Raw genomic sequence first — 26,404 nt, 5'->3', positions numbered from 1 at the left:
TGTGTGTGTGTGTGTGTGTGTGTGAGTGTGTGTGTGTGTGTGTGTGTGTTTGAGGATTATTTTTAGAATACCAGCAGCTGAATCCTCATTAACTCTTTAACATATTTAGATGACTTTTCATTCCGCCCGCTCACTGGTAAATTAACAAGTGGGAGCGTGTGTGTGTTTTGTAGTGACACCACCCAGGATTCATTACATTACAAAATCAATCAGATCTTAAACACTGAGGAGCGAGAATTGCAATAAATGTGTGTGAAGTGTATAACTACCTCTGCAGCACTTCTAGACGAAAATGACAGCAGATTCAAATAAAACAAAATCACATTTACATTCTGAGGAGAGACCTCACGGGTCTGTTCTCTGTATATGAGTGAATATGATTAACCTTAATGTCCACAGAGAAAGAGAACAAACTCCGATATCCAAGTTCCTCTGTAAGTTTGGAACACACTGCCTGACCTTTTCAGGGTTCATTTGATTTTCTCTACGGAATAATTTTGTACTTTTTTCTTGTGCATCTGGTCGGGAGTGACTCTGACCTTTTTAATATGTCTCCCACAATGCGGAATGACCATATAGAAATAAAAACCACATCTGGTTTGGAAATGAGCTGAGATAACTTGCCTTAAAACTGTCAAATGTCTGTTGCTGTTGCCCTTTAAGAACCAGGATAGGGTTTTCTTGCAATATTAAGTGTTTTAAAGGAAATAAAACAGTCATATTTCATGCAACCCTGGACTAGTTTCATTTTAGCAACAGAAAAACATCCAGTCTAGTTTTTGTCTTTGAGTTAGACACATTTCTATCATGCATTGTCCAATCATGCTGTTAGCATCAATGGTTACAGATGTTGTGTTAGCATTAGCATGCCTTTTGGTTTTCCTGGATGTTTTTATGCTGTTTTTCTTGTTTCTTATCTAATTTTCAGTTGAACTGTAAATGCATTTAGTCCCTACATTTTCATCCCAAAAGCATAAATGTTATAGGGAAGCTAACATTTCAAGGGAAATACAATTACTCCAACTGATAAAAAAACAAAAACGAATTGTGCCTCTTAATTTTTTTAAATTTTACTTGGAAAAGGTTCATCATCAGTTTTATTTTACAAACTGAGTCTGTAAGGTCCTCAATGCACTCTTTAGTAGCGTACTTAATGTTCTCTGCTTTTAATGATTATGATTTTTGAATGACTCTAATAACTTCATTATCTTACAAAAGATTCAATTGCACAGGCATCATTTCTGATTATTTCTGCCTGATCATCCCTGAAACTATTACCTGAAACAGTTTTGTTCACTAAAGACTGCATGTTAATGAGGCAGTCCAGATAGTTCATGCCATTTACTTTTGGGAGGTTTTGCACTCACATTAAAAAAGCCTGGTACCACTTTACAGAGAGACTACCCTTATAAAGAGTATACAAATGGTTAGTAATTCATTTATTAATTAGGTTGTGAACACTTTATAAATCATTAATAAGCTTTTATAAGACTTGAGATAAACCGGGCAACTGTGACCGGTTGCTTGCCAAATAGTGAGCCCACATTTATCTGTACTGCTAAGCCTTATATATTGGCTACTTAGCTTAATTCGTCTTCTTCATCAGCCAGCATCCTTGGTATCTGTTGTTCACTGAGTTGATTCTCCCCCCTTGGATGCTGGATGATGAAGAAGATGAAGTAAGCTAGTTAGCCAATATAAGGCTTAGTCATCTTGCCAAATAGTGAGCCTGTGTTGATGTATGAACTATGTTAGAACTGGTTTATAAATGGTCCCTTATAATTAATGACGTGTTTACAACCTAATTATAAACCCTTTATGAATCCTTTATAAGGGTAGTAGTGTTATTGTAAAGTGGTACCAAAAGCCCTGACATGCCCTGTTGACTTTTTGAAAAACGTTGAGTACAGCCACACTCTGTGGCCCTTTCGTTTCCTCTTTTGATAGTAATTGATTGAAAAAAGTTAAAGTAATCTGAAAATAGGTGGGTGCAGTTGGCCCGTTCTGAAATTTAGGTGTGGTAAAGTTAGTGAAAAGAACATAGGAAGGCCATTTAATGACCTGATCACTTTTGAAAAAGGAGCTTTCACGGCTGTATTACAGTATGAATGGCAAGTGTCTTCTAAGAAACCCCAGAGTTTATCACAAGCAGTTCTGTGTTCATAGTGATGCCCTGAGCTTCGCCCTGAAACGCAGTAGTGGACCAGTTCAGGCTTGTCAACCAAAAATAGTCAGAGGACCCCTTAGGACTTTTGTAAAGGCTTTTTCAACGGTATTTTACATTACATTTAATATAACTAACACTTTTATCAAATTGACTTACAATAAGTGCAATAATTCATACACATACAAACTCAGAACAACATGAAAGTGCAGGTATGTCTGCTCCAAATAAGCATAACCCTTTTATTTCTGCAGAAAAATAAGAAAGAGAAGTTGTAAGCAGTAGATGTGAGCGATAGGCACTTTCTGCAACTGGAAGACAGAATAACAGATTACAGAATTTTGCAGGATCAGTTCTGCCAGGACATTCAGTGATGCAATGCAAATGAAAGTTGGTGAATAGAGAGAAGCTTCCAGTGTTTTTTGTTATTTCTGTCTCAGAAGACTAAAATCACATCACCTCTTCTTTGGCGCGATGCCAGAAAACAGCAGGGTCTGCAAACATTCTGAGCAATTCTATATTATCTCATCTTATCATAACTAGAGCACCTTGGCAAGAAAAACAATTACTGTGTGTGTGTGTGTGTGTGTGTGTGTGTGTGTGTGTGTGTGTGTGTGTGTGTGTGTGTGTGTGTGTGTGTGTGTGTGTGTGTGTGTGTGTGTGTGTGTGTGTGTGTGTGTGTGTGTGTGTGTGTGTGTGTGTGTGTGTGTGATGTACTCTCCTGCTATGACCGCACCACGTACTCTGTGACGTGCTGCTGGCCACCCTTGGCAGCGGTGATTGTGTGATTCGATGGGAAAAGCCGGTTCTCCATCCCTTTGTGGAAGCTTGTTTTTCAGCAGGGTGTTGGTTTTCAGCCTCTTTGAACTCTGTCATGGGGGATGTAACTGAATTGAAACCCAGCACCTTATCCAGAATAAAGACCAGAGGGACTCAACAATCCTACCTCACCAGAACAGTGTGTTGACGCCGTTGCTGTTGGTGCTGTTTGTGAGGGAATATTTATGAATTGAACAGAATGAAATGTTGAAGTTAAACATTTTGTGTAGATAAATAAATACAATTATTGCTCCAGAAACAAATACGGATTAGGACTGAGCATCGTAGAAAACAAATGATTCAACTTTCGATAAATCAACTATGTACTGAACATGTTGCTATTTTTCAGATTTTTTGAAAGAAATGATTGTCCTTAAAGTAAAGAAACGTGCATCCCCTTAAGAGTATGCATGAATCAAGTAAAAATAAATAGCAATCTTTCAGTTAATTAATGAATTATTGTTTTTTTGTCCTGAGCATTAGATGAAAGTACATACTATTCAAAAAGGACCCATAATAAATGAATATTGATCATGGTTGTAAATATAGAACGGTCAGATTGGAAAGATTATTACCGGTATATTTATTTTTGCCCCAGTGCTAGTAGAGAAGAAATGAATGATTAAAAATAAAACAAAGAGTAACGTTGCCAAACCACGTGTTGTAAAATTATAAATGCCATTATCTGATTTTTATATTGGCTATTTGCACAAATCACCCTAATTTTTCATGTTTTAATTCACTAAAAACATAATTGACCATAAATGTAATTTACCAGAAAATGAAAAAAATGTAATTCTCTCTTTTGAATCAAACCTTTATTCATTTAGCAGAGCCTAACTGATTTAAAACTCATCTGCAGCAGTGTTGGCAAATCCCAACCTGTCTTTAAACATGCTCTGAGGGTGTATGCTTTATGGGTTATGATCAATTATCTACACCAAATTGGTTGATGTGTTTTACAAGAGGACAACATGTCTATCCTCTTAATCTAGACTCTTGATTTGGATCTTTCAGTGTACTTAATATTTGCATTTAACTTTCAAAATTCAATATTTTCAAAAATGTATTTATTCCTATGTTTTCTTAATTTTGCCATATACTGCAGGAAGAAGTAATATTGGAATGCATTTTTGCTAGTATATTGTGCACCCTTATATTGTGTTCCCTTATTTGTACTTTAGCAGGATAGAAAGACATTTGTATTTAAATGTGTTTTGCCACAATGAATAATCAAGATGAATAAGCATGATCTAAAACTCTCAGCTTAGCGAAGCAGCCATTCTGTTTGCCAGCTCATGGAGCCCTATTGGTCCTTTGCCGATTTGGACAATTTTGGAGTGACTTTGGAGGTTATTGAGGATGTTGAATCAATTTTGACCAGAGAGTGGCCCTATTTGTACTTCCTGTGGGCTGATTATGATGAATTTTCGGTTGTTTTGAAAGTTTTAGCTGACTCAAACTTTTGAAAACTTTGAAAACTGCCACTTTTGAATCTAAAAATGCCAGAAATTGATTCAGTATCCTCAATAAATTTTTTTAAAAATGTTCCTTATCAACCAAGACATGTGTAAGCTATTGTCCTAATGCTTACTAGTGCAACTTATGTAATTGCCCAACATATGCAATTTAGCATACAGCAGTTTCTATTTATTTATTTAACAGGCCGTGTGCCTACATATAAACATTTCTGTAAATGTGCCAGAGTTAGCCAAGAGTTTATTTTTCATCTGTAGTCCAAATTAGTCAAATTTCTTAAAATAACAAGCAAATACAATCAGTAAAAACATACAGAACACAATACGGTAAATGCTAAAAAAAAAATACTCCCAATAAAACAATTCATACATATTACACAAGGCAGTGCAGACAGACTGAGGGTTGTGCAGTGGATTGTATTGACAGAGCTGATTCCTCACTAACCATGTTTTATATGGGATTTAAATAAGCTGAGTGTATTCTGTTCTCTGATTGTTGCTGGGATTGAGTTCCATTGATGAGCAGCTTTAACAGAACATGTAGATTGACTGAAATAACTTTACCTGAGTGGAAAAATACAATCTCCTCTCACTGCACCTCTTGTTAGTGTATTTACAGTTGAGAGAGGTGCGGTAAGGCTGTGGATTATCTTGAGCAGAAGGCAAGCTTTTGCATGTTTACTGATGTTTTCCCAGCTCAACAAGTTGTATATTTTAAGTATTTGGCAGTGATGAGTATGAACAGATTTCTAGTCAAGTATTTTGTTTGTACAATGACTCCAGTGGTTTTAAAGTGGTTGTACTGGCATGTGACCAGGTTGTTAAACAGTAGTTTGTATGAGAGAGAATACAAGTATATCAGAGCTGCCTCTTTTGACATGTAATCTCTGGTAAACCTGAAATTGGGCTGGGGAACTGTACTACACATTTCTATCATAACACTTTGGAGTACTCATCATGAAGTGCATGAATATGCTTCACATTGTCTCATGACATGTTGTACTTAGCAACTGAAAGGGTGTTGACCTACAGTTTAAAGTTTCTGCCCTCAGGAACACTTTTGTTCCATTTTACAGTCATTACTCTTAATAACAGCCTTTCAATATGCTGAATTTACTAGCTGTAGCACACTGCGTGTTTTGTAGTATCTTGAGCAGTTGAACTCTTAACAATAGGCCTATATAGAGACTGCACATGTCTGCAGTTTCCTGGTCACACATGTAGAAGCCATTAAAAGTCCATGTCAGTTGTGTTCTCACATTACTGGAAATGTTCTGTTTGGTTTAGGCAAGGGTGGTGCCTCGGTAGAGCGTACAGTAGGAACAACATCACCCAGAATACACTGTCAATAGCAGGTTGGTAATTTGGTCATAAACAAGCACTTGCCGTTTATTGAAAATCTAAGTGTCTTACAAACCTGTAGTCCTCTCTCCAGATAGACATTTTCATTGGCGTCTTAAAGGAATAATCGTTCTTTTTCAGAGTTGGATTTTTTTGTGTGTTTTCCTTCGGTTTTCACAAATATAAAAAATGTGAATTCTTTATAGATTGAATTAAAGCAATAATACATTTTTACATGAACTACTTGGTGGCGGGTTAGCGGGTCATGACTCAGGTTAAAATAAATACCTTTGTTATGTAAAGTGAGCTACAGACGCCATGCGACTACAGTAACTGACGTAGCGTTACGTGATATTTCATTGTCTGCTACTTTTGGCTTCACATGTAAAGTGGTCTCCACGGTGAATTACCAGAGTGTAGGAATACTCTGTCACAGTAAAAGTCCTGCATTCTAAATGTTCCTCCAGTGAAAGTAGAAAGTACTCTCATCTAAATGTACCTAAAGTAGCGACAGTAAAAGTAGTCATTGTTTGATTGGTCCATTTCAGAATAATATCTCTGATATGTTTTATAATCATTGATCATTAAAGTGTTCTCAGAGCTGGTAAAGGTGCAGCTAGTTTGAATGGCTTTGTATACTGCAGGGTAGCTGCTGAATTTACTCAGGTGAACTAAAGTCTGATTTAAGGGCTGATTATATTTACCATCATTAATCCAAATCTGAAAAGTAAACTAAAGGTATTAAATTCATGTAGTGGAGTAAAAGTACAACATTTACCTCTGAATTGCAGTGGAGTAGAGGTACAAAGTAGAACACAATGGAAATACTCAAGTAAAGTACAAGTAACTCGTAAATGTACTTCACTACAGTACTTGGGTAAATGTTCTTAGTTACTTCCCAACTCTGATGACCCCTATATCCCTATCCCTTTCCTTGCAGAGTTCGTTGCCCTTAATGGCTCTAAGAAAGCGAAGCAGAGCAGTTAGCAGGAAAAAGACCTTAAGGTTTGGATCCAAACAGGGCAGGGTATAACAAAGCAACATTCAACAACAAACAAGTATCTGACAAACAGTAAAACCACAACTGAAATACATGCAGAACTAATCACAAGGACCAGATACAGATAGGCAAAACACAAGGGCAGCAGGTGACAATAACCAGGTGGGAAAACACAGAGACAGGAAATAATAACACATATCTCAGGGTGTGAACAATTTTCAAAATAAAACAGGAAATGCTTACAGATCATGACAACTACGTCCATTTCTATCCTCCTCTTATAATGAGAAGGATGGGTTTTCATTACAGTTAGTCTAAAGCCTGGTACACATAACCTAATTCTCTCAGAGATAGGGTTCCCTAACAAACTTAGGCAGATTTCTTTCAGTTTCAACAAATTCAACAAATTTCCACATAGCATTTTGGTACTGAATCTGTGTTTTCATATCATTTCACCTGGCAGTTGTTCACATTTGCTCAGCTAACATGACTGTGGGTTTCACTGCATTTATTGCATGGCTCTTACTGATTATGAGCACTTCAACAAGCACACTTGAGAGACTGGAAATAGGTACTGTTGCCACCTCATGACAAAATCACCAGTGCTGATAATAGCTCCTGATCAATCATATGATCACACAAACCCAGAAATAGAATCAATAGAACAGTCTTATGATGGATGGTGATCTCTTTAGGTATGCACTTATAGGCTGCTTTACATTTTCCATGAAGTGGAACACATGCTTCCAAACAGAGCTGCTATCTATGACTAATATGTATTGACATACAGCCATAACATTAAACTTCCAAATTACTTCCTTTACAATGACTGAGGGTTGTCATGTCATGTTGTCTTATGCCCTCAACTCCAACCATGGACAAACAGTGAGACTGTTTCAGAGAAAGTCACCACATGTTCGTGTGAGGACAGGTCCGAGATAGGAGGACAGTCTCGATGCTTATCTTACATTTTCACTCCAAGGCTTTACTGTTGTATCTTGAGCATGTTATCTGGTTTTGTGTTTCGATAGCTGAAGGACCTCCTGCATCTAGATAAGTCTCTGTCAACAAAAAAAGAAATGAATTTATTGGTTCACTGTCTGCGGTTAGCTGAGCTGCCTCTAGGCTGGCAGTGTGGTGTGGACCACAGGATAGCTCCACACTGCTGCTGATCTGAGTGGGGGGGGCTTTCCTTCTAGACTATGCCACTGTCTCTGCTTCTAAAAGTGAAAAATAACACTTCTTACAAATACAAACTAGTTAGCAGGGTAGGGAGTCATTAACTAGTTACCTGTAAAAAAGTGTTATCATTATCCTAATCTAAATAACACAATCAAAAATAAATGTATCCTGATTACTTTCTGTTACTTTTGGATGACCTCAATATCAAATGCAATGCTAATAAATACAACATATTAGAAATATCAATGAGATGCTTTTTACTTAAGTGTATTAAGTGATTTAAAAAAAATGTATTTAACAGTAATCGGATGACCTCATTTTGCATTTAACTGTAGGAAATGATAGTTACCTTTATTTGGTAACCTGTTAACGTAATCCTCTCACATGTAATCCTGTTCCCCCCAAGCCTGACGTTATCTCAATTACTCTATTGGACACAGGACATTGTATGAACAGTTGCTCGTGGTGGCTAATATTTACACTTAAGATATATGTATAAAAAAAGTGCTTGGCTTTTGTCCGTTGGCAGATCTTGCCTATCCTTTAAAGACCACAGTTTTCGGCATGGAGGTCAGGTGTGTTGGTGTAAAGGTGCTCATGCCAATTGGAAAAATGTGTGGAAGTGAGACTGGACTGTGACAAAAGCTGCATAACTTCTAAACAAATTCATGGCCCAAATCATACATTGCTTTTCATACTCTTGTGGGAGGCAGAATTGTGTGTGCATGCATGTCAAAGTGAATGAATATGCTCATTGTAGCAACTAGAGTTACTTCAACATTGCCATGTCATCACATGTTAAGTTCTTTTGGCTATACTTACACATGAAATAGACACAGAGCAATATTATCATTCATGTTTGTGACCTCCTTAGCTTTAATCTACAAAAAATATATTGTTTTTTAGCTGCTAGATTCTTTGCTTTGTTTACCAGCTCCTCTCTGCCTGTGTCTTGCTGTTTGCTGCTCAGCAGGAGGTGCACAGCGGCTTTTTCAGAAGTTCTTTTCAATGTAAAAGCCACAGAAACCAACGCAGTAAAGCTATGGGAAGTAGAATCAAAGTGACAAACAAATGGATGCAAATAGATGAAAACTAAAACACAGAGAAGAGAGTTTTTACTCCTTGTTAATCATAGTATGAACAACTATAATGGCACCCCTCTCCTCCAGCGTACTTATTCTCTCTGCCATCTGCCCCCGCTGACCATCACAATATAATTTATGTAACCAATATGTAAAATGTTTTAGAAAAGCAGAATTGCCACTTTTTTAATCCCGCACAAAAGTTGACTTTCATTTCCAGGAGGAATTCTTGCAATTGGCTTGTTACAAGGACAATACCAATGGTCTACCTCAAGTTGAAAGAAAATCTGGAGGGAACACAGGGATTTTTGTCTTTGCCGGCTATTTACATACACAACAACCTATAGAACACACTATAGGAAAGGGAAACCCCAAAAGCATAATAGGGCCTCTTTAAAGAGTATCCCAACTATATTTTATATAATCATTGGAAGACTAAACATACCCTGAGCCTTTTAAGCTGTGAATTAAAGCAGCTCTGTGTCATATTTGACTCACTCCCCTTATGGTGTTTTGAATGAATGGGCGAGACACTTCCGACAGAAAGCTTGCTTTGGAATTAACGCGTCACATACCAACTATAGTCAAACACACACCTCTTCCTGAGCCCAGGTGGAGTGTGTCTATGTGGGTTTGATGGGAACATGCCCTGACCTGCAGCTCAGCCAATCTGACCGCCAAGCCTTCCCAACAGATCCCAACACGTCCTGCAGCCAGCCCACCACATCTAGCTAAACATGACTCACTCCCCCACCACACACAGCACATTGTTCAGTCCTTCTCAGGGCGGTGGATCACATACACAACATTAAAGCATTCGACTTTGAAAGCTGATTTGAAGGAGCCTTTCAAGCTGAGAGGTAAATACTTTTCAGGGTTTATACAATCTGTATGTGGGTGGGAGTCCATGAGTGATAGCGGAAGGAGGTAAGGTGGGCAAACAAAGGAAGTTTAGAGAGGTGAGGTGATTCTGAGGTGTGGTGGAACATGCCGGCAGCTGTCATGTTCCAGTGTGCGTAGACTGAAGTTTTGTCTACTGCGAACGCATGTCTTGAAAGGCTTTGGAGATTCATAGAATGTTTTATTTCAACATTTAAAATCCCTTAAGTTTCTGTTTTATTCTTTCCCTCCCATCTTCTCTTTCTCTGTTAGCTTCTGCCTTCAGGTGTCATTTTCCCACAGCTCTATAAATTATTTAATATGTGTGATGTGGGCTTCGATATATGGATGAAATAACATCAGTGGTATCTGAGGTCAAGTGAAGTTGGAGGGAGCCCTAAGGGGGCCTGCAGTGACCCTAAGTGACCCCTAATATCTGCACATAACAAACCACGATGCTATTTGTACACTAATATAGCTCGATATTTTGAGCTATATTTAGTATCTATATGCAGCTGTTATTGACTACAATTTCTCCACCTGTCATGTGATGGTCATGTGAGCCTCATTGATTACATACAGTCTATTACGCAACATATGTATACAACATTGGTTTGTTGTGTAGGACATCAAGGGAAACTCCTTATGTGAAAAATGCAGGTGTGTGTGTGTGTGTGTGTGTGTGTGTGTGTGTGTGTGTGTGTGTGTGTGTATGTGTGTGTAGGGGAGGCCTGTGGAGCTTATGTTACCATTATTTACTCCTGTGTTGGGGTCAGTGATGATTTGCACACTGAATCATTGGGTCACAGAGCCACTGCAGCTCAGATAACTCAATGTTTTGCTGCTTTAAACTGCAGTCTCTATATTGGCCACTAGGAGCTGAGTCCATGTGGTAGGAATATAGTTTTCTATAATTCATATTTTCATCGCTAATAATTGTTAAATACAATCCCCAGAGAGTGGTGCATGCAGGAACGAGTTCCAACAACCGAATATGAGTTTCCCCTCGTATTATTTGTTTTTTTTAACGTGTGGTTAAATGCCTTTAACAAGATTTGTGGTTAACACAAGCTGAAGAGTTTTGAGTGTCCAAAACTTCTATGTGTCAAAAATACTGCGTTCGCTTACACATAGACCTACAAAACGTAATCACGCCGACACGCGTCCATCTTTAGCTCAGTGGTGCCGATGTACAGCCATGCGACCGTTATGTAGTTTGTTTATAGCCTGACGCAGCCATTTACTGCTGGAGATTGCAAATACTCTTCAACTGGTGTCAACATGTTGAGATTATTTACTGAAATCAAACGGGGGAATCCCCTTGCTTTTTGCTGAGCGAGCACTTGCCATGCTATCTTTGCAGTCTGCGTACAAAAATATGTCATCACTGAACCACTGTATTAAAAGCAATTTCATATTTAAAATGTTCTACCAATGAGAACATTACAGCAGCCGAAAGGAATTTTATTTTATGAGATGTGATCATTATAAAGTAAAAATATATATTTTTGTATTGGTGGCGCTGCAAGAAAACCTGATCATTTTCCTCAAAAAAACAACAGCACAGGATACACTGCATTTTGATTTCCACAGTTCCTCCTGCAAAGAACCTAACATTGAATGGCTAAGAGTGAAGTGAGTTGAAAATGCTTTCTTCACAAAAATATCCCAAAATAAGTTGTTGACTCTAGGACAAACACACAAAGATCAAATGGGTTAGTACAACCTAAGGTCACTGATACAACAATGTCATGATCTGTCTGTGTTTTTCTGTTTTATTTTGAAAAGTGTTCACCCCCTGAGTTATGTCTGTTTTTACTTCCTGTTTCAGTGTTTTCCCTCCAGTTTTATTGTCTGATTCTTTTCACCTGGTGCCTTTGTGTTTTTCCTCCCAAGCCGTGTCTTGCCTTGCCTTGTCTCTAGTCTTACATGAATTTAAGTTCAGCTTTTTGTTAGTAGTTGTCAGATCCTTGTTCTGTGTGAATGTGTGAATATCCCGCGTCCACATAGTGTCTTTCAAACAAACCGCCATCGTAGACATGATGGATGTGATCAAGGCACAGGAAATAAGAACCAACACATCCCCTCAACCATCCCATAACATCAGTTTTTTCTTGAGGTCCAAACACATCCAGAATACACATTCTTACCAATAACAGAGGCAGTTTGGGCCATGAAAGTGATGCTGATGTAGGCAATGGTTTCTGGACTTTCCCCATCCTTTGGATCTGTAGTCAAGCATAGGCAAAAGTGTCCCAACGAGGAGGACAAAAGAAGATCTCAAAAGAAAGCGTGATGTATATTTAAACAGTAATGATTATACAGGAAGTAAACCAAAGCAAACTAAAGAAAATAAAAGCCAAACATTTCGATAAAAAAAAGAAAGAAATCTGGGGTTATATTGAAGTCTGTATATAAAAAGGGAAAATATAATTGCTACCTTCTTTGATATACACTCACTTGTTATGTGTGTTTTGCCCTGTTTACCTGGAATTAAAGGTATTTTTAGTTTTGGGTCCATCCTGCTATGCTCTCAACCTTGTCAAATACATTAAAGGGTTAAACCAAAACTCTACATAATGTGATTTTCTGAACAGAAATGGCAAAACGTTTAATATCTGTCTTTGTCTCTCTGCTGTAGGTGAAGCAGTCTGTGATTATGTTCAGAACCGGAGGACTAATCAATTTTCTCGAGTGACACCATTCATCACAAACTGCCCTTGCCAGAGTGTTTTCTAGTGGAATGTAAAGGACACTTCAACCACGACAACATTTTGGATTGGATTTTAGGATTCCTCCCGTTTTAGATCAATCTAAACTGACCTGGTCAAACATTTTCCAATACAACTGGACTTAATCTAGAGTAATCTCTCAGACTACATTTGCTACGGATTCCGAGGATTTTATGGAATGTATTGACCAGTGAGCTACAATATTCCTTGAACTCCATTTTTGGTTACTCTTAATATTTTAGAGGCACTGACAGACAGAATCTTGGTGGTGTCAGGGCAGCAACAACACCTCTGAGGACGTGTGTGTTATCCATCAGCAGTAATGGAGTCTGTGGCAGCCCGAATGGCCATGGATACCGACTCGCCCAACCTCTCTCTGAGGTCCAGGACTACCGTCACCACGGATAGAGATTCTTATGTGAGCACTGCCAGCCTTCCCTGCAGCCACTTCCTGTCCGCCAATGTCATCAACGTTGGTAAGTGTTGCATCCGTGAGCTGTGGGAAAGCCATGCGTGGTGATGAACGCTTGTGTTGTTGATAAGAAATGACAAAGTGCTGGAAGTGTGAGGATGTTTTGCTGAGTTTCCACTGGCTCGCTGGTGCCGTGTAATGCTGTTTTACCTCATGCTTGTTGTTCGTTGGCTGAAAATGATTTGGCGTACAGCTTGCCCTTGATTTCAACTAATTTGCCTTGAGTAAATTAGTTGAAAATGTGATTATCTTATTGATGAACGCAGCACAAAGGCTTGTTTGAAGGTGATGTCAGGTGGTACAGAAGAGATGATTACATGAAAAAACTTGTGAAAAAAACTTCAAAATGAGGGAACAGGACGTTGTAAATTGCTGACTCATTTCAGTCCCTACAGAACTCAATTGAACCTTGGCATTACTCTTGTTTTACAATTTTAATGATGCTGCTACCCCCACTTCCACAGTTAAATTGCTCTCTGGACTGCTTCCATTGGAGAAGATAAAAAAAAAATCCTAAATATGTAGTGGAAGTTTCGTACCACAGACTTTTATTTCAGAGCCATCAGGTACAATCTTCCTTTCCAGATGCTGCTCATCCACTTTCAATACTGACTGTGAAATGTGGTCCGTATGGGACCAAAGTGTGTCTGTGCATATTTCTTTCGTTGGTGAATAAGCTCTCTGATTGATTCTCTGGTCTTTACAAATATTAGCTGATGTTCAGAAAATGATGGTTGAATTCAACTGCTTTTTAAGCACTAAACTGTCAATTCCTGCTGCCAGGTAGTTCTGTTGTTACAGTTCAGAATGTGCTTTACCTTTTGGATTATCCATTTGGCAAGTTTCCAAATGTTGCATTGTATCTTAATCAAGCAAACAGATTTATTCTTGTCACAGAGTTGGATCGAGTCCTAAATAATGAAAGGATTACAAAGGTCAGGAAGCAGCGTGTGTGTTTCTGGCCCGGCTGAGTGTGTCGCTCTGCAGACCCTGAGAGAGCGGCTCACTCTATCTGTCTGCATGGCTGAAAAGGACACACATGTCATTCATCAGAGAGCGTTTGGTGCAGAGCTGAGCTGCACGAACACAACAAATGTACAACCAAAACCTTTACAATTAGATGTATTTTCTAAGGGTGAATCACACAGGTCTATATCGGTGAAGTTTGACATATTAGTAAAATGTGAAACAGTGAACATCGTTCCAAACTGAGTTATTACAAATAAGAGAATAAATGAAATAATAAGTTAATAAATATTTTAGTTTAATTAATTGTTTTTTTCCCTGTTTCAGCAATGTGCTTAAACATATACAAATAAATAGATGGATAACAATAGACTGATCCAAATTATAAAATAATTTAGTTTCTTTGATTGGGAAATATTTCCTATATTATCTGCAGCTAACACAACTAGATAAAACATATAAAATAAAAAAATAACACAAAAAAAGTAACATTTATTTCCACACACAATAATAAGTAAATGCATTTGCAAATGAATTATTGAAACAAATAGTAAAATATCTTTGTTGTTGAGAACTATACATGTGTTAAGCTGCTATTTATTTTTCTATTTCCCATGTTGCCTTATGGCCACCATATATTTACTTTAACAGGGCTGTAATGAGGTTATGGGTCACCAGCAGGGCTCTAAATTGTCCTTTCACTCTCTTTACGTATGGCTCAGGGAGACAACCCATCAGTCGTTAGTAGCTCGGGGTGAATAGATAAAGATGAGAGAAGAAGATAAGATAAAACATATTTGACTCCAGGGAAATTACTGTGCAGGAGTTACAATTCAAATTAGGAAGAGTCCAGAATAGTCTCAGATAACCTGACAACCTGAAAATGCCAAAAAAACAAAACCGTATGCATGTATATGAATAGTACACAGTGATGATAGGATCAGTTAATAAGGAGAGGTTTACCTGACTGTATATTCTATACATATTTGGAGACAGATCCACTTTCCAGTTTGAGTAAATTGCAGTGGCTTTTCGATATCCATTTTTCGATTTTATTCTATTGACCAGTCATGTGCTCTACAGCCTGCATTGATTGACATGAGCCCCTCTGATGGGTTTGGAAGAATTTGGTGATTACAACAAACACTGGCAGTTAAAAGAGCCTTGCCTCGCTGCAGGCTGTTTCAGACGGACAAGAGAGGGTCAAACTGAGTTAAGTCGATGGCTGGTCAATGATTGGTCACTTGTTTGTTTTCTTGCGGCGTCAAACACAATTAGCTCAAGTCAGTATTGTTGTGGACTGATGCACATGAGTGAAGAAAAGACAGATGAAATCATAAAAAGAATCTAGAGGCTGAAGAGTATTTCACGTTTGATTTAGTAGCTCTTCAATTACTTCTCCATGTTAAGTGTCGAGGACCTTAAAGAGGACATAATCTGCTAATTTTCAGCTTCATATTTGTATTTAGTGTCTCTACTTGACAAGTCTCCATGCTTTAAAGTTCCCCTATTATGCAAAATGCACTTTTTGGTGTCTTTTATACATAAATATGTGTCCCCGGTGTGTAAGGAGACTCACAAAGTGTCAGAAAATACAACCCTCTCTCTTTTCCTCCTTACCCAAATCTCTAAAAACGGGGGTACAAACGAGCTGATCCAGATTTGCTGCCGTTATGACGTCATATCGGAAATGTGGGCTGGCTTTACATTGAACTCCTGGCAACGTCCCGCCCATGTGACACGTCCCAACCTATCGTCTCCAATATAGAGTCTCGAGCTGAATCCCCTCCGCAGCCCCTCTGTGTGTCTGTGTGTTCAGCAGGATGTCTGCAGGAGGGACTTAGAGTTGTTGTAAATATAATACATATAATGTCTCTGTTCTAGTGGTAAACACTGAGAAGTGTTTCAGAAATAATGCTGGATGTAGTTTTGAACATAAAATGGCGTTTAATCACGGCAGTATTTATCTGAGTTTCTCCGTTAGAAAACTCTCTTCAGAGGAGAGATCATGACGCTCCAAAGGGGCGTGGCCAGCAGCAGCTCAGCTCAAAACACTTCACAGACAAGTTTTGTATAGATATTGCCCCACAATATATTGTTGAAATATAGCAGAATAGGAGATCTTTAATGTTCAAACAGCTCTTTATTTTTCTCATGCTGCCTGTGCTGTAGCGCCTCTTTTCACCCAGACTGCTCTGATTGGTTAACTGGCCGGCTCTGTTGTGATTGGTCAATCACTTAGAGATTTGTCGGAAATGTCCCCCCCCTAAGCAAATCACATACAATGCGTAGGGAACTTTGGGATTTTAGCCTTTGCAGACCATTTAGAATCAGAATAAAGTTTATTGCCAGGTACACATACAATACATTTGATTTGGTGGCTGGTGGTGCGATCATAAACAATCTAACAATATAAAGGTTGTACTGTCCTCACGAAGGTGTGGGAACCCAGCTAGACAGTGAGCTAAACTTTCCTTTATCCGTGATGCAGTCTTTATTGAAATTCTTCACAAAATCACAAAGTCAGGAAAGTGAAACTAAAAATAAAACAATGAGAAATATAATTAGGTTCTACTTGGTTGGAAAGTTAACATACATCAACTAGACAAGCTAAGCTAATGACCTTGACATTCACTGTTGACTGCAGTGCCTAAACTGACCTGTAGCTAACATTTAGCTAACATCTTCAAAAAAATCGTTTTTAAACCATTTACTTTTATAAGTGCTTTTTAACAACATGAATTCGACATAAACTATGAAATTATAAATTACAACAAAGTTTAACAACATTAAGAAAGGAATACATACAAGTGATGCCTCTGCTGGGGCAAATGAGTCCGCGTTTCGTGAGAAGGAGCCCTTTCACAGCATGTTAACATTAGCTAACCTTGCTCCAACTAACTTCCAAATCCCTACTTCCTGTTTCTAACACTGTGACATTATGTCAAAATAAAAGTATTCCTGCTAAATGAATTTCACATTAAATAAAAGTCCCAAAATGTTTTATATCTGCCTGAAGGCAGCACAAAGGTAATAAAAAGAAGCATTTTTTCTTTCTTTTTTTACTTAGTTTTTATTTCAGATTCAGTTTCATTATATATACCTATATGTTAAAAGAAGTATTTAAAAATATATATTTAGCATTAAAAAAGAAAATGCTAAAGACAAGTACTTACACCAAATTTAAATTAAAACAAACAAAGAACCTTAAAAGCTAAAAGAAACAACACACTAAGGACAATGGAAATATGGCAATATAAAGCAATCTACAGTGAATTGTATTTTGAAGTGGAGGGCTGTGCAGACGTGTGCATGCACTCAAACCTATACAACACACTACAGGAGAGGGAAAACCACAGAAAGCAGAATAGAGCCTCTTCAAATTAATTACCTTGGTAAGGGTCACTGTATAGGTTGATATGTTGAAAATCATCAGTGACATTTGTCAGGCTCTGGACAATCCAATGTAAGTAAAATGATTTCAGATGTAAGTTACCTGCTCAGCAGCTCAGCAGAGGCTATCTCAGCGTATCTGCTCTCAGCCTTTATGACCGGGATGGGCTTTCCTTTAGGCTGATGCCTTTGCATCCCTAGCTTCATAGCCTTTGGCCCTTGCCTCCCATCTCATTCTCTTCTTCAAGATACCTATTAGCCGCTTGATCAAACACAAAGGGTTTAGATCCTGCCAGAAGCATACGGTAAGAGGAGCACACAAGAGGCATCTCACACACATTTTTATCAAGCATGACTGAGAGATACACTTGAGTTTTAATCTACACACAAATCCCTCCAGCAAAACCACTGCATAGGCTGATTGCTTTGACTCCCCAAAGGACATTTGTGACTGTTGACGGACAGCAGCAGTTTCAAACACATGATTTTATTTAATATTGAGAAACATAAAATTACATTTTGTTTAGGTTCAGGCGAAAAACAGGACATGGCTACATGATGTAAAATGCAACATTGAGTTTGATTTCATTTAGTTATGTACTAAGATAGTAGATTTAGTATCATAATCAGGGTCATTGCCAAGTAGTTTTTGAACATAATAGGAATTTTCTTTAGCGTATAATGGTGCAACATTAAGGAAATTGAAATGTAAAGCAAGAGATGTTTCCTGTTTCACCCTGCGTCACAATCTCTTGTTGACCTATCCCCCCCAAACACACACGCACACACCTTTTATTTTATTGCTTTGTATTACTAATCAATATCCTTCTCTACTTCCATCATAATTACAAGTGATACCAGAGGGTGTGATTAACAACAGACATAGCAGGGATGAATGCGGGTTCTTTGGGGCTTCCAAAGGAATTCATGCCAGGCTGCAGGTGTTGGAAGCTGGATGGAAAAACGCACCCCATTTAGTCTCAGCTGCGGACTGATGCTGCCTTCAGATGCAATTAGAAACCATCTGCTCCTATCTGTATTTCCTCTCATTAGTGTTCGCTATTTTCTTCTGTCTGAAAAATGCAATAAAATGTCATGTTAAAATAGAAAATGGAAACCATGTGTGAGTGTGTGTACTGACAGTTAGTGCTGCAGTAAGCTAATATGAGTTATTACAATAATGATAATGAATGACAAAGATAAGCGACTGTGATACATTTAAGGCTCGGCTACATGTATCAATAATTTCATCAATTAAATAAAAAAACAAGTTAACAATACTAAAAATCCTTTGACACATTCACTACTTGTTTCCCCCCGGAAGAAACATCTGGTTAAAGTTGTGGTGAAGTGTCAGTTGATGATATACTTCACCATGAAACCACACCCAAAACAATGCAGAAGCAAATGTGACTGCTCTCTAAAAACTTGAGAATGGTCCACCTTAAGATTCAGCCCACCTTAAGCTGCAGCTGATGTTGTGCTGCAAACTGTTGCTAACAGGTTCATGTCTTTTGTTTTTCCAACCAAATTGAGATTTAACCACACCCACTCCTGCATGATGAAAGCATTGACGCGGGTTAAGAGTGTCACCGTTGGCGTTTTCACCCCACGAAATATGAATTTGACAGCTGCATTCACTTGCCCAAGACGCTGTTACCGAGGCAGATGGAGCGTGGGTACACTCAAAAAAATATGCAGAAAGCGAATACTTTAAGTATTTTAATTACATGTACATTTTGAATTCAATTTTATTACATATGTTTAATGTCAATACTCACATTCAGTACGATGTTTTTGTATTACGTTGACTTAATGTGAAATAATTAAGTAACTAGCCAGCATTGTGAAGGGCAAACCGTTCATGTTCAATAACGTAATCTAATATGATAAACTGTAGTAATTGTCTTACATTCAGTTCATATTCAACATATTCACGTTGTGTACAATTGCTTGAACAATTACTCTTTATCTGACAGATTTCAGTTATATTTTATCTGAAAATATTGCTTCATATTTATGTGGGCCAAGAATCAGTTTTTTTAGTGTAGGGCAGTTAGCTAATTTACAGGAATGTCTGTCAATTGGGAAAAGTATTTTGAGCCCAATAGCGGCACGGACTGACACAGCAGTTGTAGTTGCACCCTTTGGACATTACTAAAACGTACTTATGATGACCTTGGGGCTTGTTTGCCCTTCACCTTGTCAGCAGGTGGTCTTCAGGACTTAGCATGTAATCACAGACAAACTGCACACACTGCACAGCTACCTACTGCTGTCATCATACAAACTGCACACACTGCATAGCTACCTATTGCTGTCATCATACTAACAGCACACACTCGGTGCGGGCAGATGGAGATGATTTCCTGGGGGTATGGTGGCAGATTTACAGTTTTAACAACTGTTTTTTGCACACAAGACAGCTGTCAGTTTGTTGGAGCAGTTCCACTTAAATACTAATTGCACATGGGTATTCTCATTTAAATTGCAAAAATCAATATGAAGCTAGACACTTTTTGATGTTGCTCTGTTTTCTGGGAACCTTTATTTTAAAACTTTGCCTCGTTTCTTTATCACTTTCCTTTCTGGTATTTAATTTGCAGCACATTTCCTTTGTTGTATTTATTTTGGATTCCCATTTGTCTGGTTGACTTTTGCATTGTTCCTGAAGCTGCAGTGTGGCATTTGTTTTTAAGCCAGTGTGTTTGCCCTTGTCGGCCCTGTAGGGATTAAGTGAAACACACAGTGTGTTAGTTCATGGTAATAAAGAAACATGTCATCCAGTGGTACTGTGTGGCTCTCTGATGTGTTTTTAACAATACACTGGAGCTCTAGGCACAAAGGAAGAATATATCTCAGGCTTGCAACGCTTGCAAGTAGTATATAAGTTATGGTTTATCATTTGTCTTTTGTTTGGCCTTTTCAGTTAAAATAATCAGCAGAAAGTGGGAAATGCAGGGCATAAATTTGGACTTGAAGTACAGTAAACACGAAATGGATGCTACATGTTTAAATGTTGGTATAAATTAAATACATGGCGGTTTTGAATACTGTCCTCTAATATTCAGTCAGAATAAATTGATAATGAGGTTTCTGTACATACCGTCTTTAGATTATCAAAAGTCCATTTTTATTTAGAATTTCCGCATTTTGACTTTGTATCATTTTTAAATGAATCTCCTTGTGGAATGTTTTGGGCCTTTGCATCGTGTTTGCCCTTGATCCCTCAGCCTAAATGTGGATTAATCCACCTTTGATTATAGTCCCCAAAAATGTGTTCCTGTTGATTAAAATAAATAAATAAATAAACAATAAAAAATGAAAATATATATTCATTACATTGTTTCTACAAATGGAACCACATTACACATGCTATGTATGATATACTGTAGTAAAATGTACAATAATGTGCTTTTATTAAAAAATAAATCCTTTGAAGCAGACATGGTTGTTACTTCTCTGGGATGAATCCCTCTGTTGCTGGTCCATGCACTGGACATAAAAAGTTGACTCTGAAGTGAGGGAGCGTGCTGGGTCTGCTCAGACCTCCAGAGAAGACTTTTGAAGATTTGCAGGGCAGCAGAACTTTTTCTTGGATCTGCTTAGGGTGCTTCTCTCAGATCCGATACTGCTTCACCTAGAAGTGGTCCTGGAAGATCAATGTTTAGATTTATGCTGGAATTTTGCAATACCAGCACTGTGCAGCGATGTGATTTATTCATTCTCAGTCAGTTGAGATTTATTCCTTGGTCTGTTGTTCTACCAGAGGTCTGTGTGAATGGTATCTCTTTATAGGCCACAATTGTCTTTGTTATTGTTAATGATGTTTCCTTAGACCTGACTGATTTAGCAGCTTCTTTATGTTCAGAATCAATCCTTAGCTGCATCAGAGTGACCTACGAAACTATTGTACTCCCCACATCTTTAAAAAAAAGTTATTAAAAAGTTCAGTGACAATATTTAATGGTGCGTTCACATCAGATGCGATGCTACACAATCTTTGGGTGCATTGTGATTACATGTAAAGTCAATGTTAAGACGCGAATAGACGCAAATTTGCTCAAGCGGCGCGATTGGATGACAATTCCCGCGTGACGCATTCTCGCGTTAGCCAATCAGTGTTGAATATTCCCATTGCGTCTGTAGTGAATGTACCATAGGTCCAAAGTCATTCAACAAGGCAGAAATAAAGTCAAAGGAAAACAATTGCATTGCAAAAAGAAGATTATTCTTCTTTAATTCACAAACTATGAACCCCTCTGTCTCCAAACTGTTCCCTACTCACCTGCCCATGGTCACGCTCCCTTACACCTTTTTTGAACCGACTCCTGATTTGGGGATATGGGGACACACTTCATAGAGATACACACTCAAAAAGCTGAACCGTTGACTTTAATTGAGTTTATGATGTCAACAAATTTCACATAATTGTATTAGGTTAGTTGAAAGCATAATATTACGTTCAAATAGGTTCAACTTAATATTATTGCTTTCAACTAACCTAATATCTCACGGAGAGATACGCAGGTCCTTCCTTCCTGCAGTGGTCAGACTGTACAATCACCACGGCCCCTGGTAGACCCCTCACACACATAACAATAGTGACTATGACACTATGTAATTACACATGATGCAAACAAAAACAAATAAAACAGACTAATATACCACTGTGTGTGCAATAAGTAAATTGGAATTTTATTACGAATCTTACTTTAGATGGAAATTACTTTTTTAATTTTGAGTGTGCATGCCCTTTTTTTAAAAAACTTTTTTTTTTTGAATTTTTTAGGCAACCAGTGCAGTTCAGAAACGGGGAGACAGAGGGGAAGATGCGCGGCAAAGGGACTCAGGCCGGATTCGACCTGGGTCCACCGCATGGGGATCAAACCCCAGTATATGGCCGCCTGCTCTACCCACTGAGCTATACGACGGCAGTGCATGCCCTATCTAATACTCCTTTATCTTATTCTCTCTTTTGTGCTGTAACTGTAAATTTCCCCTCTGGGACGAATAAAGGAGTTCTTATTCTAAAACAGTTATGTGAAATCGTTTGACGTAATACATTTAATTAAAGTCAACGTTTCTGTTTCTTCAGTGAATTTTCCCCCTTACATTTGTGGCAGGTGTTGCAGTCTGTTTAATGCAAAGTTGCAGAGCCAAAATAAAAAAGTTCTTCCTCTCAGAAAGTAAAGATTATTTTAGCACTTATTTTAGCACAGTGTTTTTTTTTTACGGTCTGTTATTTTCATAAACAGACTATATTTGATGATACCCACATTTATACATTTTTAATATCGCCTCCCTCACTTAATTTTCTCACAACGTAGGGAGAGAGTATTGCTTTTTATTAAGATAATCTATCAGCTCCTACATTTTATAAGTGGGATGATGAAGTAAGTTAACACTCCACAGTGCACGCACCAGAGGGGGGCAGTGCAGCTCCCTCCTCTCAGTCTGACTGAATGCAGACAGAGCCTTGGTAGGTCATTGTCTTGGCGTCGGACTCTTGGTAATGGAAGGCTGATTTTTGGAGGGATGTCTTTTATTATGTCTCCAATGTTTAATCTCAGGGAAGAGGAGCAGGTTAATGAGAACCTTTCCTCACTGACCTCGCTGTGAGGGGCTTTCTAATGTGGATTGAGTTGGATGGAATTGGATTTGTTAATACTGGAATATAAATTGTGTTTATAAGTAGATATGGATTGATACAGATGAACAGAAGAGGACAGAACAGTGTTTGGGTGTGTACTTCTCACCAGACAATGAGAGATTTAATGGTGCATGACAATACTTAGGTGAAATAAATTACCTTTAGGTGTAAATGAAAATCTAAATGCCAGTCTGTATATATTTTACTCTTTCAGATTGAAATACTGTATAATCTATTTAGAAATAGCTAGAAATACCCCTTAAGGCTGGACATATCAGTTAACAAACAGCTTGTCATTATACGATTCAAGCAGGTGTTTTCTTATTTCCATTTTATCTATACCAATCTATACACAGATTTAGATAACATTGAAAAAAAAATATTGGATAAGTAAATGAATAATGCTTTTGGTGATTCCATGTTCAGTTTTTTGTGAGGACCTGTAAAAACTACTATAATAAAAACAAATTATGGAAAGCGAGAAGAAAACCCAATGAAAATATAAAAAGGTGGTATTTAAAAAAAATAGCTTCAACTGGCACAGATAAAAACATTATTTGAGGTGTATGTTTAACATGATATCAATATATATTTTTTTAAATATCGAGTTCTTTTTATATCAATACCCATGTACCACAGCTTTTGTTTATATAAATGAATTCCAAACCTGCCTCCCAACAGAATCGTTCACACAGGAGTACACGTCTGAAGATGTTGCTCCCCTGGAAGCCAGCATGACTTATGGGTACCCATAACACCTTTCACCTTTCTCTGCGTATTGACATTTAGCGGTATGTCTCCCAAGATTAGGTCAGTATGCTTTTAACAAAGTTCCCTCACATTAAAACTGCAGTCATGCCTTTATTTCTGTCACTTTCCAAATCCTGCCAACATGAGGCTCTTCATGCAGATGAACCAGCTGTCTTTCTGTAGGTGCGAAAGCCCTCTTTAATGACAGGCTTTTACCCACATACTGAAACACGACAATAATAACTTGGCAGGCTTGGGGAGTAACAGAAACAATAATGGGATTACGTAATCAAGATAAAGGAAAAAGTTAACTCAATTCCCTTGCAGTTACTTAAAATAAGACGTATCAGATTATTGATTACTGACTGGCCTATTCAAACAATTGGGGATTACTAACAGGATTACAATGACATTAAAAACTAACAAAAGCATACAGTGTTTGTTGTAAAGGATCAGGTGTTCTCTCCTCTGTCAGCTGTTCTGTTCTGTAGGCTAATACTTTAAGAGTGAATCTACATGCCTACTGCCTGAATCTGCTTTATGGTTTCTCTTCTTTGGTTCGTTTCGCCATGGGACCAAACACGTTTATTCAAACCAACATAATAATAATACATACTGATATATTTATTCACTATATTCTCTACTATTACTCTGATTCAGAATCTTCAATATGCAATATTATTACTTATTTGCAGTGGACTAGAAGTATAAAGTAGCAGGACATGAAAATACTCAGGTTTACATATCACAAGATTGGCTGAACTGCGTTAAATGATAGTCTATTTCATACAGGTACAGCTGTCCTATTTTAACATTGACTAAACCCTGATGATCATGTTTTATTGTTCTTTCATCGAATCAATTCTGTCTTTTCCATTAATGTCATGGTCCGATAACCTGACTTTAAAGAGCAGTGGTGCAGCAGACTGGTTGGTGAGCCACAGCTAAACCTGGAGACCCTGTACCTCAGTTACAGCGGTAACCCAGCTCCATATTAGATGATGACTCCCACCCTCAGAATTTAAGCTTCTTCCTTGGGTCCGGAGGTTAGTTGTCCCAAAGAGTAAAACCAGCAGCTATGGCACAAATTATATGAGCGTCACACAGATGCCTATTTATTTATTTGTACATTTTGAATGTCCATGTTTGTACTAGTGTGTTTTTTAAATGTTTTTGGATGTGATGGAGCAGGGTGTACTTTTCTCCATCTGTTCTCTGTGTTGTTTTGGAGTGTGTGTCAGGGTGGATCCCTTGTCTTTTTATCTGCAAACTAAATCTACCTACGGGTACAAAATAAATAACCTATATATATATGATATATATCATATATTTGGCCAATCAGATGAGCCGTACTGCTCTAGAGTGCCCGCCCCATGTTGAAGTCTGATGGCTAAGGTGGTAAAGCCCATAGATTTGAGCTAAAGAAGCAGAGGAAGAACTTGTGTGTAGAAGAACAGCACGTCAGTTATTTGGAGATAATTTTGTGTTAAGAAAGATTTCATTTTACAAACACTGGTTTATGAAGTTCATGCAGAAGAGCTTTGGCAGCCCCCAGAAAATGCTTTAAAGGGGGGCATAACGATGTTGTGATCAAAAGACATAACACTGCATATTTTATGTTTGTTTCTTTGTCACAAGTGATATCGCCAATGCAATATTTAACAATGTTTGCATTTTATATTACTGGTTTTCCTGATAGCGTGCAGCCCTAGTTCTTAATCCGTCCGCCTCTCCCTGTTATGAGAAAAATGGTCTCTATGATGTCTTTCTAGTATCAAACCCTTTTCTTCTGACTCTTTGAGCTATGCTTCTGTTTGTAATCGATCTGTTTGCAAGGCTACCTCCACGTTTCCCCGGCGTCTTTATGTGTGTTTGTGTGTATATGCACTTAAATACACCCCTAACCTCGAAGGATGGCTCTCCTCACATTGAGTCATTATCCAACCAGAGTAATTAGCACCAATAGCACCTCTGGCTTGCTCGTTGCCATTTACCAGCCGCCACACACTAATGAATTATAAAGCACGCTGGAATGGCAAAATATCCTTATGTGCGTAACATGGAGCGGCTGGTGGTAGGTGGGAGCAGATATGTGGCGATAGGGAGGAATAATGAAGATGATATCATGCAATATTAATGAGCATGTTGAATGAGGCGGAGTGTGACGGTGATCTAACCTACATGCAACATCAATGCTCTAGAGAAATTCTACTGTAAGAGTACTGTGTGTTTATGTATTATGTGTAAATGTTGGTCTTTAATGCTGGAATGTGTGGGGTATAGGTATTAGATTTAAGTGGGATTAGCGCATTAGAGGCACTCTGCTAATTATACCCCGGAAGATCAGGATACCTAGGACTGAAAGAGGAAACGCTGCATTAGGAGCGCACACATTACACACACTTCCCTCAGGATTCCAGCTCTGCTCACGGTCAAACACTGGAAGTATATTAATTACTGTTATTAATAATATGTTCATGAATTACCAAGGAC

At 38.1% G+C, this 26,404-nt stretch overlaps 1 protein-coding gene across 2 annotated transcripts in view; it reads left to right on the top strand.

Annotated features, from left to right (window-relative positions):
• Nucleotides 1-26,404, top strand: part of plch2a (phospholipase C, eta 2a) — a 212,049-nt gene that overhangs the window by 6,241 nt on the left and 179,404 nt on the right. Inside the window, exons 1-2 of one of the 2 annotated variants that reach the window (XM_063891104.1) lie at nucleotides 9,817-9,926; nucleotides 12,587-13,153. In XM_063891104.1, coding sequence (XP_063747174.1) covers nucleotides 13,000-13,153 — 154 coding nt within the window. In that variant the 5' untranslated portion in view covers nucleotides 9,817-9,926; nucleotides 12,587-12,999. Of the gene's footprint in view, nucleotides 1-9,816; nucleotides 9,927-12,586; nucleotides 13,154-26,404 lie in introns of those variants that run through there. The other variant, XM_063891096.1, reaches the window with a different exon arrangement.

The sequence above is a fragment of the Eleginops maclovinus genome, chromosome 1 (genome assembly GCF_036324505.1).
Source record: "Eleginops maclovinus isolate JMC-PN-2008 ecotype Puerto Natales chromosome 1, JC_Emac_rtc_rv5, whole genome shotgun sequence".
Lineage (NCBI taxonomy): Eukaryota > Metazoa > Chordata > Actinopteri > Perciformes > Eleginopidae > Eleginops > Eleginops maclovinus.
The sequence above is the reverse complement of the archived record's forward strand: the minus strand, read 5'-3'. Positions and strand labels throughout refer to the sequence as shown.